Source organism: Hippocampus bargibanti, linkage group LG08, assembly GCF_051943395.1.
Source record: "Hippocampus bargibanti isolate YZ-2025 linkage group LG08, ASM5194339v1, whole genome shotgun sequence".
Classification (NCBI taxonomy): Eukaryota; Metazoa; Chordata; class Actinopteri; order Syngnathiformes; family Syngnathidae; genus Hippocampus; species Hippocampus bargibanti.
The window spans coordinates 5,140,488-5,159,260 of NC_142741.1; the positions used below are offsets into that span (position 1 = coordinate 5,140,488).

An 18,773-nucleotide genomic window follows, 5' to 3' on the forward strand; every position below is an offset into this window, starting at 1 on the left:
TTGTTTCCAGACACCATGAAGCGGTATTTCCTGGTGTCCCTGTGCCTCTTGTGCGTGTTTGGTAGCCTGGGCAGTGAGCTGAATGGGATGGAAGGCTTTGTGCTTCTCGCCGGTCCACTTCAGTCCCAGAAGAACATCTTTGACTGCAGTGGTCCCATCACTGCTGGATCCGGTCGGTACTTTGACTCCCTCCGGGGAAGAGGTCTCACCCATTTCCAAGTGCCCCTGTCCTGGCACCGACTCCTACCCTCAGGTAGATTCCGTATCTTCTTCCCTTATTTCCGTTTGGTATGTCTTGGATGGGAGAACTGCAGAAGACATTTTTAAATTTGACTCCCAGGCCACCCCGGGCAGTGCCAACAAGGCGTGGTCAGCTGCTACCGGACTCTGTTGAACCAGATCTTGAGTGCGGGTCTCCAACCTCTTGTCACCCTTCACGCATCCGTAGTGCCAGAAGATCTGAAGTCACGGTTTGGAGGATGGGAAAGCCGAAAGCTGCGGGAGATGTTTGCTCTCTATGCAGAGTTTGCCTTTCAAGAATTTGGGGAATTTGTCCACTCCTGGGTGATACTCAGCCATCTGGGTGAAGTTTGGCGTCATGGACCAAAACCGCCCGATGAGATTTATCGGCAAGATCTCATTCGATTGATCCACAATATTTACCAACTTTACCATCGTAGCTTTGGAGACAAAGGTGAGTCTGTAACCTAAATGGTTTAATTGTTGGTTCATGGCATGCGGGGGGTTGAGGAACATTTCCCATGTGATGATAGATGAGTCCACACAGGTCCACGATTGGATGTCAGAATGTGGTGTGACACTTGGATAGCTGAAGATACACCGCTGACTCCGTAATCTTCTTTTCCTTTGGGCTTTTCCCTTCAGGGGTCGCTACAGCGAATCAGTGTCCACCATCTTACGCATTTTTTTGCATCCTCTTCTCTCACACCAGCTACCTTCATATACTCTTTGACAACGTCCATAAACCTTCTCTTTCGTTTTCCTCTCGGTCTCCTGCCTGGCAGTTCAAGTCTTAGCAGTCCTTCACTCTCTCTCCTCTCAGTCTGACTTTGTCTCCAAAGCCTCTAACATGACTTGTCCCTCTGGTATACTCCTTCCTGATCCTATCCCAAACTGGTCACTCCCAAAGAAAACCTCAACATCTTCATCTCTGCTACCTCCAACTCTGCTTCCTGTCCTTGACCCCATAATCCTAATCCTAAAACAAAACTACAATCCGAACCCATCACCCTTTTAAAGTCAATCTCAAAGTTTTTGGTTGAAAACCGAATCGAACCCATCACCCTTTTAAGGTCTAAAATCCCACCCCCTCTTCTCACTCACAGCCTGACCCGAAAGCCTAATTATAACCCCTAACCTTCATTTCAAACATAATCGTAACCACCTCAACTGCTCTTGTACTCTTCCAAACTCACAGGTAAAGTTTCTGTCGGGTGGAGCGCGAGTGATACCAGCGTTCTTTTACCGATGCAAACTTCACTCACAGTAAGAGTCATCGGTTCTTTGTGCTCATCCCTGAAACCAGTTTCAGTTATGGTGCCATTGCACGGAGCTGAGGGACACCATTTACTTTGAACTTTTGTCTGTGCCCTTTTGGACAGATGGACTTCATTTCGGTGCATTTTGAGTCCAATTGTGCCCCCACGTTTAATTTGACTGATGAGCTGACCAAGTTGAAGGTGCAGTCATTGAAAACCGTTGACCCCTTTCCGATTACGGTATCATAACTGAGATTCTCTTTTCATTGTAGATGACCAGTCAAGATGTTCCCATCTTGATTTACAAAATGACACCCTGTGATTGTGCTGACAGTCGCTTGCGGGTGCTAGGAAATGTCTTACAAGGTAAAAGTCATGAAAGGCTCTATGAGTTGTGTTGTGGTCTCTGATGGTGTAGTGGTCTACTTGCCCGCCCTTTGTCTGAGCAACGTGGGATCAGTTCCCATGTCGTCCGGTTTCCAATAATCTTCACTCACTTGAACTCTCGACAGTGCTCAATGGCAACGATACGAAAATAGAAGGATGTGACATGATGGACGTGTTAGGGACGATGGAGACGGAGGATCCCCCTACCAGGTAAGCCTTTCGGACAGGCTGGGTGGTACAGGTTTCAACGTCCCGTGTTTTGGAATTGTTCTACAGTCCAACCTGGGTTTTTCAACATCTTGGTTCTCGACCAATTCAGTTTTCGACCAAAAATTGTTAGTTTTTGATGCCTGGATTTAGAACGGAAAATGGGTTCTTGAGCAAACTGAGCGCACCTGAATGCACCACTGGACTCCCCTCTGCTTCCCTAGATGTCACTTCCTGGTGTCGCGTCTCATTCGACGCATTATCCTCATGTGGTCATACATTGCGAGCCAGCGTGTTCGTATTGTTCAATCACGATAGCAAAATAATAATAATAATACAGCGATACCTCAGCTTCCGAGCGCTTTAGCTCACGAACTTTTCGCCTTACGAACATTAAATTCGCGAGAATATAATCTTGGCAAACAAACTACTTTTCGGCGGACGAACCAAACCACACAGTGCCACGGTGGCTGGCGGGCTAGTTTTCGGCGGATGATCACCAAACCACATGGTCGAACAGTGCCACGGTGGCTGGAGGATTGGCTTTCCACACACCCTTTGAGTGCAGACGTGGTTTGCTATCCAGTGGAGTACATTTACTATTATGGGACCCAAAAAAACCCACCACTGGCTAGTGTTAAACCGAAGAGGACACAAAAGAAGATTACGGTCGAGCAGAAGTAGCAGATCATCGAAAAACCCAAACGAGGTATGCGTTTGTGTGACTTAGCGTCCAAGTAAGAGTATGCTAAATCGACCATTGCTACGTGTGGCTAAGGGTGTTTCTGTGTTGTCTAAGCAACAGTCTCAGGCAACAGAAAAGGTTGAAAAACTGTGTTGATTTGGGTGAACGAAAAGCAGCTAGCAGGGGACAGTGTGAGTGAGGGTATTATTGCCGAGAAAGCACGACATCTTCACTCGGATATCATCAAGAGGCACTACATCAACGACCATCACAAAGGTCAATAAAACAACTGGATTTTACAGTACATTTTATTTCCTTAATTACAATACAATAGCAAATTTATTCTACATAAAATATAAGGTCTATTTTGTGTAGTTTTAAGACTTATTTCGTAGAAAATTATATTTTATGGGGCCCTGGGAACGGATTAGTCTCATTTTAATGGTCTCTTATGGGAAATTAATGTTTGGCAGACGAAGTTTTCGCCTTACACACACTTTCTGGGAACCAATTAAGTTCATAAGCCAAGGTATCACTGTAATGGGAAATGTTTCGGTTTTCGAACGGGTTTCTGGAACGGATTATGGTCGAAAACCAAGGTTTGACTGTATTTTTCTTGGGGGATTCAAGATCGGTCTTTGGGAAACAGATAAATTGCTGGAAAGATGAGCAATGCCAAAATGCCAAATCTTTTGATCTGGGAACAGCCAGTCAAGATTTCCTTGTTCAAAGGACCCAGCATGAAAAAAAAGTAGTCCTGATTGCAGTGTTGATGTGTTTCTTTGTGTTTTCCCGAGCAGCGGCGTTCTGGCCGATAACAGCAGAAAGACAAACAGTTACCAGACTGTCTGGAACAAATTTGGGGGCCAGCTTGATTCCGAACGTGACATGTTCCTCAACGGATCCTTCCCCTCGGATTTCCAGTGGGCCACCTCCAGCGAGTCCTTTAAAGTGGAAGGAGGCTGGGCCGAAGGCGGGAAGGGAGAAACCATTTGGGATCGCTTCGGCCACCAAAATAAAGTTTTCCAGAATCAGACAGCCGATCAAGCTTGCGACAGTTATCACAAGGTGGATTATGACGTTTACCTCCTGCGAGGTCTCCAAGTCAACACCTACCAGTTTTCCATCTCGTGGGCCCGTGTTTTGCCTTCAGGCTACCGGAGTAGTCGGTCTCGTCAAGGGGTGCTCTACTACCAGAAACTAATCAATGCTCTCATTGAGTCGGGTATACGACCGGTCGTCACCCTGTACCAATGGGACTTGCCCCAGGAGCTCCAGGATCGGGGCGGATGGACAAATTCATCCATTATTGAAGCCTTCAAGGACTATGCCGACTTTTGCTACTCCGCTTTCGGAGACAAGGTCAAGACTTGGAACACATTCAGTAGTCCTTGGGTGGTGAGCCACGCTGGCTATGCCGTGGGCAAGCACCCCCCTGAAGTCAAGGATTACGGATTGGCCTCTTACCAGGTAATCAGAATCAGAATCAGAATCAGAATCAGAATACCTTTATTCGTCCCGCAATGGGGAAATTTGCAGTCCACAGCAGCAATTGAAGAGGGATGGGGTTGGGGTGGGAGTGAAAGGATAGAAAACAAGATATTCTAAGCATAACAAAATAAAAATGTCAACTGTATACTGTGCAAATGTAGATGTGCAAAAACCGTTCTATAAACAAGACTGTACATAGTGCAGAATCAAGAGATGCATTAAGATATATTGCAACAACCCATATTTACAAGTGTCCAGTTTTTTTTTTTTTTTTTTTCACATGTGATCATTGGGAATTGTGAAGCCTGACAGCAGTCGGTAGGAACGAGCAGCGGTACCTCTCCTTCTTGCAGCGCGGGTGTAATAGTCTCTGGCTAAAGGAGCTACCCAGAGCTGTCAGGATGGGCAGGAGGGGGTGGGAGGGGCTGTCCGTCATAGCTTTTAGTTTAGCTAGCGTCCGTCTGTTGCCCACCTCCTCTAGAGAGTCCAGCGAGCAGCCCACGACAGAACTGGCCCGCTTGACAAAGCGCTCCAGTCTTTTTCTGTCCCGGGTGGTGATGCTGCCTGACCAGCAGACAATGCCATAGTGGATGGCTGATGCCACCACAGAGTCATAGAAAGTCTTTAGGAGTGACCCCTGAACTCCAAAAGACCTCAGTTTCCTGAGGAGGAAGAGGCGACTCTGTCCCTTTTTGATTAGGGCATCCGTGTTTGTTGTCCAGTCCAGTTTATTGTTGAGAGTAACACCCAGGTACTTGTAGGAGGTCACCCTCTCAATGTCCGAACCCTGGATGTTCAATGGTGCAGGTGACGATTGTTTCCTGCAGAAATCCACCACCAGCTCCTTGGTTTTGCCAGTGTTGATCTGGAGGTGATTCTGCTGGCACCAGTCCACAAAGTCCTTTGTCAGTCCCCTGTACTCCCTATCGTCTCCCTCTGTAATGAGGCCGACAATAGCTGAGTCGTCAGAGAACTTCTGAAGGTGGCAGGTTGGGGTGTTGTAGTTGAAGTCCGAGGTGTAGAGGGTGAAGAGGAATGGAGCCAGGACTGTTCCCTGCGGCGCTCCGGTGCTGCAGAGAAGCCTGTCCGACTCACAGTTCTTTACCCTCACGTACTGTGGCCTGTTTGTGAGGTAGTCTGTAATCCAGGATGTGAGGTGATGGTCGACTCCGGCATGCTGCAGCTTGTCCCCCAGTAGACTGGGCTGGATGGTGTTGAAGGCACTGGAGAAATCGAAGAATGTGATCCTCACCGTGCTCCCAGCATTCTCCAGGTGCAGCAACGCCGTATGGAGGAGGTAGATGATGGCATCCTCCACACCGATGCTGGGCTGGTAGGCAAACTGCAGCGGGTCCAGCGATGAGCTTGCCAGCGGTCGCAGGTGGGCGAGGACGAGTCTCTCCAGCGTCTTCATCAGGTGAGACGTCAGCGCCACCGGTCTGTAGCTGTTGAGCTCTTTGGGGTTGGCAATCTTGGGCACTGGGACCAGGCATGACGTTTTCCACAGCTGTGGAACTCTGCCCAGCTTCAGGCTCAGGTTGAACAAGTGCTGGACAATGTCACACAGCTGGTCGGAGCAGGTCTTGAGGAGTCGGGAACTGATGTCATCCGGACCTGCTGCCTTCCTCACCTTCATCCTCCTCAGTTGGTTCCTCACCTGCGCAGTTGTGACAGACAGGCAGGAACCAGGAGGCAGAGTGGCGGCTGAGGGTGTGGCAACGGTTGGGAGGGCAGTTGTTGGTTGCGGAAAGCTGGTCGTGAGAGGGGGCAGGGAGGGTAAGGCCACAGTGAGAGTTGGTGCAGGTGCAGCTACAGGTGAAGTTGACGGTGGGCCGGGGGCGGCTGGCGTCTTGTCAAACCGATTGAAAAAGCGGTTGATTTCATCTGCCCAGTCCTTGTCTTTTTCGTTCAATGTCACTGGGCTTTTGTGGCCTGAGATGTTTTTCAGGCCCTTCCAGACACCAGCGACATTGCTGGCTTGCAGCTGCTCCTCCATTTTCATCCTGTAGGCCTTCTTCCCCTCTCTGATCTTCCTCCTCAGTTGGATCTGCACGGCCTTCAGTTCCTCTCTGTTGCCCGACACAAAAGCCCTTTTCTTCTCCTTCAGGAGGACTTTTATGTCGGGATTAATCCATGGTTTGTTGTTGGCAAAACACCGCACAGTCCTGGTGGGTACGGTGTTTTGTTCACAAAAGTTAATGTAGTCTGTGATGGTGTTGGTGAGTGAGTCAATGTCTTCCCCATGAATCTCAGTAAAGAGCTCCCACCTGGTTGAATCAAAACAGTCCCGCAGAGCTTCTTCAGCTTCTGTGGACCATCTTTTGATTGTGCGGGTCACAGCTGGTTGCCTCTGGACAAGGGGTTTGTACACAGGCTGGAGATAAACCATATTGTGGTCTGCTCTTCCGAGAGGGGGAGGGGGGAGGGTTTGTATGCATCCTTGGCGTTTGAATAAAATAGGTCCAATATGTTATTGTCTCTGGTGGCACAAGTTACATACTGTGTGAATGTTGGGAGGGAGAATTTCAGGGAAATGTGATTGAAGTCCCCTGAGATGATAAACAAGGCGTTGGGGGACTGGGTTTGCAGCTTGTTTACAACAGATATGAGGGCATCGGAGGCAGCGCCGCCATTTGCCGTAGGGGGAATGTACGTCGTCACGGCTATGACGTGTGAGAATTCCCGTGGCAGGTAATGCGGCCGGAGGCTAACGGCTAGCAGCTCGATGTCCCGAGTGCAAAGTTTTTCCTTCACCGTGATGTGCCCAGGATTGCACCATTTGTCATTCACAAATACAGCAATCCCCCCTCCTTTCTGCTTACCGCTGCCTTCATTTCTGTCCGCTCGTGCGAGTTGGAAGCCCTCCAACTCTGCGTGGGCGTCCGGAGTGATTGCCGAAAGCCATGTCTCCGTGACGAGTAGCAAGCTGGCTTCCCGGTACTCCCTCTGATGTCGCGTTAGCGCCGCCAGCTCGTCCATTTTATTTGGGAGCGATCTCACGTTCCCCATGATGACGGACGGGAGAACGTGTCGGTATTTCCTCGTTCTTTTGCGGCGATCTTTCCCGGCCCGACATCCTCGTTTCCTCCTCTTCAATTCATCGGGGATGTCTGGTGCGGCGGCCGCTAGTCCGCTATTAGCCCGCCACGCTAGTAGCTGGTCTCGACTGTAAACAATGGGATTCCGCGTGCGCGTGGATTCCCCGTTCACAGGAGCGATGAAAAAGTAAAAAATAACGGCGATGAGCAAAAGAAAAGATGCCCATCTCCTCTCCGTAGGTTTATGGAGCGAGATCAGGCAAAACAAAAACGGAAAAGTAAAGAAGTGAAAAAGTGAAAAAGTAGACAAGAAAGGGAAAGAGCTGCTGTGGGGGCAGCCACACAGGGGGGCGCCATCTTGACAAGAGTGAGGTTGTTTGTTGTTCGTTGAAAACATTTGAAATCATCTCAGGGTCCTTGTCGTTTCAGGTGACTCACAACATTATCAAGTCCCACGCTGAGGCCTGGCATGTTTACAATGACAAATACAGAACCAGACAAGGTGGCGAGGTGGGAATTGCGCTCAACTCCGATTGGGCGGAGCCCTCGGACCCCTCTGGAAATCAAGACGTGGAGGCGGCCCACCGTTCCCTGGAACTCACATTAGGATGGTTTGCGCACCCCATATTTGTGGACGGCGATTACCCAGCAACTCTAAAGAGTCAGATTGACAAAAAGAGCAAAGAGTGTCCTCATTCCAAACCGGTCATCCTGCCAGGTTTCACTCTTGAAGAAAGTCAACGGATCAATGGAACGGCTGACTTTTTTGGACTCAACCATTATACAATGCGGCTGATAAACAGCAGCGCTGGCGGTTGCACCGCCAGTCTGCAAGGGGTGGGAGACTTTCAGTCCCGTATCCACGCATCTTGGTCGCCAACAACTTCGGACTGGATCTATTCTACACCTTGGGGACTGAGAAGGCTTCTTAACTATATTGTTGAGGAGTACCTCAGGATTAAAAAAGTACCTGTGTACGTAACAGGCAATGGAATGCCAACAGAGTATGGAGGGGACCCCCTAAATGACACCACTAGGGTAGACTACTTAAAGAGGTACATCAACGAAGCTCTAAAAGGTTGGTCGCATGAATTTCTTGACATATCATTCGATTTATTTGGAGGGAAGTAGCCTCCCACGAGTAGCAACCCCCCTCAAGCTATTTACAATTGTCTGAGGTTGCCGTTTAAAACCCAAAATGGTTATATCATCTCATGCTCAGATGACGACATGACAATTTCGGAGTCTAGGACAGTGGTTCTTAACCTGGGTTCGATCAAACCCGAGGGGCTCGGTGAGACAGTATCAGGGGTTCGGGGGATTCTCCACCACAGAGGTCCAACCCTCAGTCTAGTCTGCAGTTTGTAGGCACAGTCATTGGAAGATGGGTTCGGTGAATGAGCATATGAAACTGGTGGGGTTCGGTGCCTCCAACAAGATTAAGAACCACTGGTCTAGTATCTCCTTAAAAGGGGAGGACACTTTCCACTGTGCCACTAAAGCCATAGGAAGTTACCCGCTATTAGGAAAAAAGGCAGATTTTCTTGCTTCACAAGGTCTTCATTTTCCAACATTCGGTGAAGGTTGTTTTTTTTTATAACAATTTAGTCATATTAGCAAGAAATATTTTGAGATAATATATACAGGTAACATTCGAGTGACGACTGGGTTCCGTTCCAACAAAACGGTCGTAAGTCAAACGGTCGGAAATCAAAATTCATTCAAAATGGCCGAGTTGACGTTTACACGACAGGATAGCATACGATGTCAATCTGCTGTTGATTTACGACTGGGTTCCGTTCCGACAAAACGGTCATTAAGTCAAACGGTCGTAGGTCGAAATCTATTCAAAATGGCCGACGTGACGTTGACACGACAGGATAGTAGAAGATGTCAATCTGTTGTTTTGAAGCAACATTTTCTACTGAATACTATTATAGACCGAACTGTTTACAGTTCATTTAAATTTTTTATAACTTTTAATGTCATTTTTACCATTTTGTATTTCGTATTATCGATTTTATGACTGTATAACTATACCTGTAATGTATACACAACATTTTACTGTTTAGTTCATTTATAAATGTTATACTTACCTTTTTGTGTCATCTTTATCATTTTATATTTCATATATTAGATTTTTACTACTGTATAACTGTACATGTAATGTAAAATTGCTCTCCCTGCTAACTGCCAGAAGAGGTCGCCCGACACGCACGCTCGGACTCAGGCGGACACTGAAGGAAAAAAGCAGTGTACAGTACCACAGGAGATGGTGCCGAGACTGTATAGCTAATGTATGGAGTGTAGTCACGCAGTAGATTGCTGTGTGAGTGTGTGACATGCTGGCTGGCCAAAATTGTAGTACGGCTGTTTATGCGTTGTGGTGCCAGGCGTAGAATTAAAAAAAGGGTCTGGCGGTCGTGGTCGTAAGTACGGGTGGTCATAACTTGTGCCGGTCGTCACATATATATGTATTTTCAATGTTTATTATTATTTTTCGCTGAAGTTGTGCACTTTGTCTCATTTTGTAGCAAGACTCCTTGACGGGGTGGATGTGCGCAGGTTCACCGTGCAGTCACTAATGGATGGATTTGAGGGGAGGCAAGGCTACAGCCAAAGGTTTGGGCTGCACTACGTCAACTTTGAGGACCCGGATAGGCCGAGGACCCCGAAACAGTCGGCATACTTTTACTCACAGGTTATCAAACAAAATGGATTTGGTAGAAGTCTTCCAGATCGTTTAGAAGTCAGGCAGATACAGTTCAAGGCTCCCTCGAAAGCATTACCTCCTTCAGAAGTTCCGTCCAAGTCCAAGGTTACGTGGGAGAGATTCTCACGGCAGTCCAAATTCCAGCGCCAGATCTACTATTATGGCACTTTTCCACCAAATTTCACCTGGGGAGTGTCATCTTCCGCGTATCAGATTGAAGGTGGCTGGAATGCTGATGGGAAAGGACCAAGTATTTGGGATGCTTTTGCCCACAAACCCGGCAGTATACCAGGTGATGCCAACGGAGACGTGGCCTGTGATAGTTACCACAGACTCCAGGAAGATCTCTATATGCTGCGAGCTCTGGAGGTGAAGTCGTACCGGTTCTCCTTGTCCTGGTCCAGGATCTTCCCGACTGGTCTGCGAAGTTCCCTCAATCAAAAGGGTGTTGACTTTTACAACAGGGCCATTGATGAACTTCTGGGCAACAGCATCACACCGATGGTGATGTTGTATCACTGGGATCTCCCTCAGCAGTTGCAAAACCTCGGCGGCTGGGAGAATTCAAGCATCACTGACATTTTTGCCGATTTTGCCGATTACTGCTTCTCAGCCTTTGGAGATAGGGTGAAGTTTTGGTTAACGTTCAACCAGCCGCACACCATCGCGTGGTCAGGGTATGGCCTCGGACGGACTCCCCCAAACGTTAAGCAGCCGGGAAGTGCGCCGTATAGGGTGGCGCACAACCTCATAAAAGCACATGCTAAAGCTTACCGTATCTACGATGACAAATATCGCAAATCCCAAAATGGTCTAGTTTCACTTGCCATGAGTTCTGAATGGGTAGAACCAAAGGACGTCAACGTTCTTCGCGAAGTGGCGGCTGCCGATCGTGCTATGCAGTTTCAGTTGGGTTGGTTTGCCCACCCCATTTTCAAGAACGGCGACTATCCCGACGCGATGAAGTGGCAGGTCGGAAACAAGAGCCAACTCCAAGGTCTGGCGGAGTCCAGACTACCAGAATTCACAGAAGAGGAAAGGAAGTCCATTCAAGGAACCGCTGACATGTTCTGCTTGAACCACTTCACCACAAAGACAGTAAGCCACGCCACGACTCGTCTCACGCCGCCATCCTATGAATACGATCGGGACCTGGCAGAAGAAGAGCTTGGCGATTCACCGAACACAGCCATCGAAAACCAGAGGGCCGTGGCTTGGGGCTTAAGGAGACTCCTCAACTGGATCCGAGCCGAATATGGAGATCCGGAGATTTACATCACTGACAACGGGGTTGCCACCGACTCAAAGACAAAGTGGGATGACGCGGCAAGAGTGTTTTATTTCAAAACCTACATTGACGAAGCTCTCAAAGGTAACATTAGCACTTTTTTCATTGACAGAGTTTTGAAAGCCAAACAAAAAGAACTTGTCGTTTTTGGATTGGTTATAAATTTTCACGATCTGCAATTGTGTCATTTGACCTCACCAAAGTAGGATATGTATCTTCTTGAAATTTATAATAATAATAATTAATAATAATAATAATAATAATAATAATAATAATAATAATGATTTCTAAGCGCCTTTCAAAACTTTCAAGGTCACTTTACAGTCACAAGATCAGTTTTTCTGTGGGTGAGCAGCGGCAGCCACACGCGCCGTGACATTATGTGTATTAGCTAATGTCAGAGATGTTCGATCGGACACCGTGGACGAAGACTCGAACCCAGAAAGATTGTCGCAGGAGACGCAGCCATTCATGGCAGACGTCTGTCATGAAAGGATGCCTCTCCTGCCGGCAGTAAAAGACAATCTTTCTGGGTTCGAGTCTTCGTCCACAGCAGGGGTGTCAAAGTCATTTTTTGCCGCGGGCCACATTGTAGTTATGGTTTCCTGTCGAGGGCCGTTATGAATTTGGGGAACCCATTAGAATGTTTAAATCCCTTCAAATATTACATATAGAGCACACAGCAAATTAATGAATAACTCGTTTTAAAATCTGAAGTCGAGAATAATGACTTTTATTGTGGTTGACATCCAAAAATATGAAATTTTGGCTCAGATTTTAGCAATCATCATGGAATTTAACAAGTTTGATTTGCTTTCACGGGCCGAAAAAAATGATGTGGCGGGCCGGATTTGGCCCGCGGGCCTTGACTTTGACACCTGTGGTCCACAGTGTCCGATCGAACATCTCTGACATTAGCTAATACACATAATGTCACTATTAAATACACAGAAAGAAAGCTAGCTAGCCAGCTAGTAGATAGCCAATAGATAGCGAACAGATAGCTAGCTGTGTAGCTAGCCACTTATATAGTTATATAACTAAATGATAACCAGCTAGATAGCTAATACATTTGTCTTTCCACATCATTTCCTCCATGCTGTCAGCGTTCGCTCTGGATGGCGTGAAGCTGAGAGGCTACACGGCCGCCTCTCTCATGGACTCCTTCGAGTGGCTGAACGGCTTCAAAGTGGGATTCGGCCTGCACCACGTCGACTTCCGGGATCTGAACCGCCCGAGAACACCCAAGTACTCTGCTCATTTCTACCACCAAGTCATCAAGGACAATGGATTTCCCACGCCAGAAGATGACAAAATACTTCATGGAAATTTTGCCAAAAACTTCATCTGGAGTACTGCGACAGCATCATATCAGGTACAGTGATACCTCAGATTATGAATTTAATTGGTTCCCAGAAATTGTGTGTAAGGTGAAAAGTTCATCTTCCAAACATTTATTTCCCATAAAAAACCATTAAAATGAGAATAATTCGTTCCCAGGTGCCCATAAAACATAATTTTCTACGAAATAAGCCTTAAAACTACACAAAATATACCTTATTTTATGTATCAGAAATGTGCTCTTGTATTGTAATTAAATAAATAAACTGTACTGTATAATAAAGTGGTTTTGTTGACCTTTCTGATGGTCATCGATGTAGTTGCCTCTTGATATCCGAGTGACGTTACCGTGCTTTCTCAGCGATAATACCCTGACTCGCATTGTCCCCTGCTAGCTGCTTTTCATTCATCCAAATCAACAGAAGTTTTTCAACCTCTTCTATTGCCTAAGACCTTTAGCCACACATAGCAATGGTCGACTTACCATACTGGCACTGGGACACTAAGTCACACAAACGTACACCTTGTTCGACCGCCATTTTCTTTTTTGTCCTCTTCGTTTTAACACTAGTTTGTAGTGGGGTCTTTTTCCGTCCCATAATAGCAAAAGTACTCAACTCGATAACAAACCACATCTGCACTCAAAGAAAGGGGGTGATGAAATCTAGTCCGCCAGCCACCGTGGCGCTGTTCGACCGTGTGGTTTGGTGTTCATCCGCCGAAAACTACTTAGTGTGCCAAGATTATATGCTCGCGAATTTAATGTTCATGAGCCAAAGCTGAGGTATCACTGTCATGTGAAAAAGCAATGTGTTGAAACAAAAAGTTTTGATTTTTTTTCCACTAAAGGAGAAATGGGTTGTTCCTCCATACAATGGAACTCTTATTTTAAATAAATGGCAAGCCAGCATGCTTTCAGCTCAATGTTCGACAAAGAGTGTCATCTCAAGGAATCCACAAAAATAGGTGAAGGAAATGTGAAGCTTCATTTTCTCATGCAGAGCATTTTCCCCTTTTCTGCTTCTAGATCGAAGGAGGCTGGAGAGCCGATGGAAAAGGTCTGAGCATTTGGGACAGGTTCGCCCACACGCCTCTCCGAGTGTTCAACGACGATAACGGCGACATCGCCTGCGACAGTTACCACAAAATAGACCAGGATGTTTCCATTTTGAGGCAACTCAAGGTGACGCATTATCGTTTCTCCGTATCCTGGCCGAGGGTTCTTCCCGATGGCACCACCGACCACATTAACGAAGCCGGACTGAATTACTACATTCGCCTGGTGGATGCCCTCCTTGATGCCAACATCCAACCTCATGTACGTAGTACAGTCACACCTCAGCTTATGTACTTAATTGGTTCCCAGAAAGTGCGTGTAAGGCGAAAAGTTCGTCTTCCAAACATTCATTTCCCATAAGAAACCATTAAAATAAGAATAATCCATTCCCAGGTCCCCATAAAACATACATTTCTACAAAATAAGCATTAAAACTACACAAAATATACCTTATTTTATGTATAATATGTGTGCTATTGTATTTTAATTAAAGATCTAAACTGTACTGTATAATCAAGTTGTTTTATTTACCTTTGTGATGGTAGTTGTCAATGGATGACGATATCCGAGTGAAGTTACCGTGCTTTCTCGGCGATAATACCCTCACTCACACTGTCCCCTGCTAGCTGCCAGCTGCTGTTAATCCAAATCAACAGAAAATGTTCAACCTTTTCTATTGCCTGAGACAGTTGCTTAGACAACACAGAAACACCCTTAATAAGCTTCCTTGTTCTTAAGGATGGTAGCAATGGTCGACTTAGCATAATTGTACTGGGACGCTAAGTCACACAAACTCACACCTAGTTCGTGTTTTTCGAGGATCTTCTTCTTCTGCTCGACCGTAATTTTCTTTAATGTCATCTTATGGTTTACACTGGCCCGTGGTGGGGTCTTTTTCGGTCCCATAATAGCAAAGGTACTCCACTCGATAACTAACCACATCTGCACTCAAAGAAAGGGGGTGACGAAAACTAGAGTGCCAGCCACCGTGGCGCAGTTCGACCGTTTGGTTTGGTGTTCATCCGCTGAAAACTAGTCCGCCAGCCACCATGGCGCCATGTGGTTTGGATCGTCCGGCGAAAACTAGTTCCTCAGCCAAGGCTATATTCTCGCAAATTTAATGTTTGTAAAATGAAAAATTCCTGAGCTAAAGCGTTCGTAAACTCAGATATCACTGTACCACAAGTAGAAATGAAGTCCAGATAGGCGTATTATTCCAGTGAAAGGACATCTGTGTTATTAGGTCACCCTGTACCACTGGGACCTGCCTCAAGCTTTGCAGGACATTGGCGGTTGGGAGAATGAAACCATTGTACCCAAATTCCGGGATTACGCCAACCTCATTTTCGCACGGCTGGGTCACAAAGTCAAATTGTGGATTACCATTAATGAACCGTACAACATCGCCAATGTGGGTCACGGGTACGGAGCTGCTGCACCGGGTAAAAAATTACACCCTACACCAAATGAAAACTTCTCTCTTGGAGATCAATACGACACTTGGACAGAACCTCAACTGGTGCCTTAATCACTCTCCAGGGATTAGTTTCCGGCCGGGCACGTTGCCGTACATCGTTGGCCATCACTTGCTCAAAGCTCACGCCGAGGCCTGGCACCTGTACGACACAGAGTACCGTAGCAAACAGGGCGGGATCATCTCTATCACCATCAATTCCGATTGGTCAGAACCCAGGAATCCGTACAAGCAGGAGGACGTGGACGCCGCCAGGCGTGTGGTGCAGGTACCGTGTTTTGTTTTCTTCCTCCATCAAATCGTTATGTTTCGCCACGGGCGTGCTGGGGACTACCTTGGTCATCTCCGGGGTATAGAAGGCTTCATGACACAGAGACATTCATGTTATTCCAGTTCTATATTGGCTGGTTTGCACACCCGGTCTTTAAGGGCGACTACAGTGATATGATGAAGAGTATAATTCGAAAGAGAAGCCAGGAAGCGGGCCTACCGAAGTCTCGGTAATCAGAAAATTCTAGCATCAAATTTGAAACATTTAGCCGGCTGATCATTCTGGATTTCTTTCTCCAGGTTGCCGGAATTCACCGCAGAAGAGGTACAACGAATCAAGGGGACTTATGATTACTTTGGATTCAACCATTACACTACCGTGCTGGCCTTCCCGGTGGACTACGGGAACCTTCAGCATTACGATGCCGATCGGTAACGCAATCCTGGCTTTGGTGTTCTCCAATTCTCCTTTCTTAGGCGCTAACATCGGAAAGCCTTGTCCGATTGTCCCAGAGGTGCAGGGACAATTGCAGATCGCACCTGGCTGGATTCGGGCTCCTCCTGGCTCAAGATCACACCGTTCGGATTCCGGAGGATATTGAACTTCATTAAGGAGGAATATGGAAATCCTCCCATTATCATCACCGAGAACGGTATCTCGGAGCGAGGGCCCGTGGATTTGAATGATCTCCACAGAAGCCACTACTACGAAAAGTACATTAACCAGCTTTTGAAAGGTGACCAACCATGGCAACACTCTAGTTTGCCTTTCGGAGAGAGAAGAACTCACACCATCGTAATGCTTTCCTAGCTTATGTGCTGGACGGCGTGGATATTCGGGGCTACACGGCGTGGTCGTTGATGGACAACCTGGAGTGGGCCACTGGCTTTTCAGAAAGGTTCGGCCTCTTCTACGTCAATCGCTCGGACCCCGAGCTTCCTCGGGTGGCCAAGACCTCCGTGGCCACCTACGCCACCATCATCGGCTGTAACGGATTCCCAGATCCGGCCAGTGGGCCCCACGAGTGTCTGAACCACGAGGTAGAAGGTGAGTTTGATTGTCGGCCAGGCGATCGCTGGTTAGTGCCGGCAGTTCGGCATTGACTTCGAGAGTCTTTTCAACGGCGGGTTTGTTGGTGCCATAAAACTGAATAGATTTAGATTTCAGGTCAAAAGATGAATATGAAACAACAGTTGAGGATTCCAGCTTTTATACCAAACAGTATGTGTGCCGTGTGCTGATGACCTGGTCATTAGAATTGGGTGCAATATCCATCCCTGGTCTAAGGTCTTCTCTCCAGAAGCCCCCAGGCAAGCCCATGCCATGACCTGTCCTCCAGTGACCAGAGAAGAACTTGTGTGTTTCTGATCAGATTGGGTTTTGCAAAGCAGACAGACACCAAGTTTGACTGAGTGATCAGACCTCTACCAAAGCCAAAGTACAAAGGGAGGGTCCGTGTTTCTGATCAGTTTGGGTTTTGCAAAGTAGACAGACACCAAGTTTTACTGAGTTATGAGTCCACTAGCAAAGCCAAAGTACAGATAAAGGGAGGCTCCGTGTTTATGATCAGATTGCGTTTTGCAAAGCAGACAGACACCAAGTTTGACTGAGTGCCCAGATCTCCACCAAGGCCAAAGTACAGACAAAAGGAGGGTCTGCTTATGATCCAAAACATGCTAGCTCACGTAGGAAGAAATCTGGCGATTGTGTCACGGCGGCATCTGGAAATGACGTATCTAATGACGGAGAACAGTTTGAAGTCTACACAAGGCCCGCCCAACTTGGGCCACAGACTGTACAAATACAGTCAAGCCTGTGTTTTCGACTATAATCCGTTCCAGGAAACTGTTTATAAACCAATTTCCTCGAAAAACCAAAACCTTTCCCATTATAATCAATGTCATCAATGTCAGCATTTTTATTTAAAATCGATCTTGATCAATACAAAGACGTTGACTCACAATGGAACGCTACATGATAACGCAGCGGTCATACTTAGACGCAAGGAAGTGACGTAGAAGCAAGCGGAGGGGAATCCAGTGGTGCATTCAGGTGCGCTCAGTTTGCTCCAGAACCCATTTTCGGTTGTCAACGGACACAAAATGTATGGTCAAAAACATAATTGGTCGAGAACCAAGACGTTGGAAAACTGATGTAGGACTATATATGCCGGCGTGGCAAATACCTCAGTACTTTGTCTTCTTCTGGACAGGGACAACAAGTGCACCCGGAACGCCTCTTCCAACGGTCACCCCCGTCAACTTCCTGGGCGTCGCCCTCTCCGCTCGCGACGCCGAGATCGGCCTCAACACGCTGCTCGCTCTCCTCATGGTCGCCGGCGTGCTTGGTGTCGTTTCCTCCTTGGTTTATTTCTTGCGGACGAGGAGACGTTCGGAGGGAACGATTCAGTCCACACCGAATAATGAATAGCCTTTGTTTTTCTCCCAATTTAGTCTTCAAACAGTAAAACGCTTTGAGGTTTGGGAAAAGCCAAAAGGAAAAGAACAAGATTAATATTTGAAAAATAGATTTTAGTCAAATAATGTTTTTTCATTTGCATTTACAAATATGTTCCAATGAATGTACGAATGTAGGTTACATCCGACTTATGAGCGAGTTCCGTTCTGACCAAACAGTCGTAAATCAAAATACAGTAAAGTCTCGTTATATCGATATCGGATATATCGATAGTCCCGGTTATATCGATATTTTTCGGACTCCCTAGAATATCGATATAACGAGACTTTACTGTATATTCAAAATGTTGAACAGAGACTCGTAGGCTAAATGACTGGCAAACTCCCCCCTCTGGTGCCATCACACGGTCGATTGCGGTGCGAGAGTGAGATGCTGACTGGCTGGCCAAAATTGTCATACACGTTTCTGGTCTGCTAGCACGTTGTGGTGCCAGGTGTAGAATTTACATTTTAAAAATAGGGTCTGGAGGTCGTGGTCGTAAGTACGGGAGGTCGTAAGTCGAGTTGGTCGTAAGTCGGATGTTACCTGTATTTTGGTTTGTTTCAATTTGTTTTGTATACTTCAGCAATCTAGTTAAATCGGGGCCATCAATTTCGTCTTCCAAAAATGTATTTCCCATAAGAAACCATTAAAATGAGAATAATCCATTCCGAGGTCCCCATAAAACATAATTTTCTATGAAATAAGCCTTAAAACTACACAAAATATACCTTATTTTATGTATAATAAATGTGCTATTGTATTGTAATTAAATAAATAAAGTGTACTGTAAAATAAAGTCGTTTTATTGACCTTTGTCCATTATGATACGCATGTGTACTCTACTGCCCCCTGGTGGCCATCA

At 46.6% G+C, this 18,773-nt stretch overlaps 1 protein-coding gene across 1 annotated transcript; it reads left to right on the forward strand.

The window, feature by feature from the left end:
- Window positions 1-18,707, forward strand: LOC148894410 (lactase/phlorizin hydrolase-like). The gene is made up of 18 exons (XM_089003237.1): window positions 1-253; window positions 341-694; window positions 1,439-1,506; window positions 1,623-1,700; window positions 1,772-1,865; window positions 2,012-2,096; window positions 3,579-4,248; window positions 7,737-8,385; window positions 9,842-11,392; window positions 12,415-12,683; window positions 13,677-13,967; window positions 14,950-15,148; window positions 15,246-15,448; window positions 15,574-15,680; window positions 15,751-15,882; window positions 15,964-16,187; window positions 16,262-16,498; window positions 17,664-18,707. The coding sequence occupies exons 1-18, from the start codon at window positions 16-18 to the stop codon at window positions 17,879-17,881; spliced, it is 5,667 nt and encodes a 1,888-aa protein (XP_088859363.1). The 5' UTR covers window positions 1-15; the 3' UTR covers window positions 17,882-18,707.
- The last annotated feature ends 66 nt before the right edge of the window (window positions 18,708-18,773 follow it).

What these genes read in the sequence shown, in the direction of transcription:
- LOC148894410 (XM_089003237.1), top strand. Translation starts at nt 16, where the DNA reads ATGAAGCGGTATTTCCTGGTGTCCCTGTGCCTCTTGTGCGTGTTTGGT. An exon ending in ATGAGCTGACCAAGTTGAAG is followed by an intron (nt 1,701 to 1,771) that starts GTGCAGTCATTG and finishes TTTTCATTGTAG; the next exon opens with ATGACCAGTCAAGATGTTCC. An exon ending in CCGCCAGGCGTGTGGTGCAG is followed by an intron (nt 15,449 to 15,573) that starts GTACCGTGTTTT and finishes ATGTTATTCCAG; the next exon opens with TTCTATATTGGCTGGTTTGC.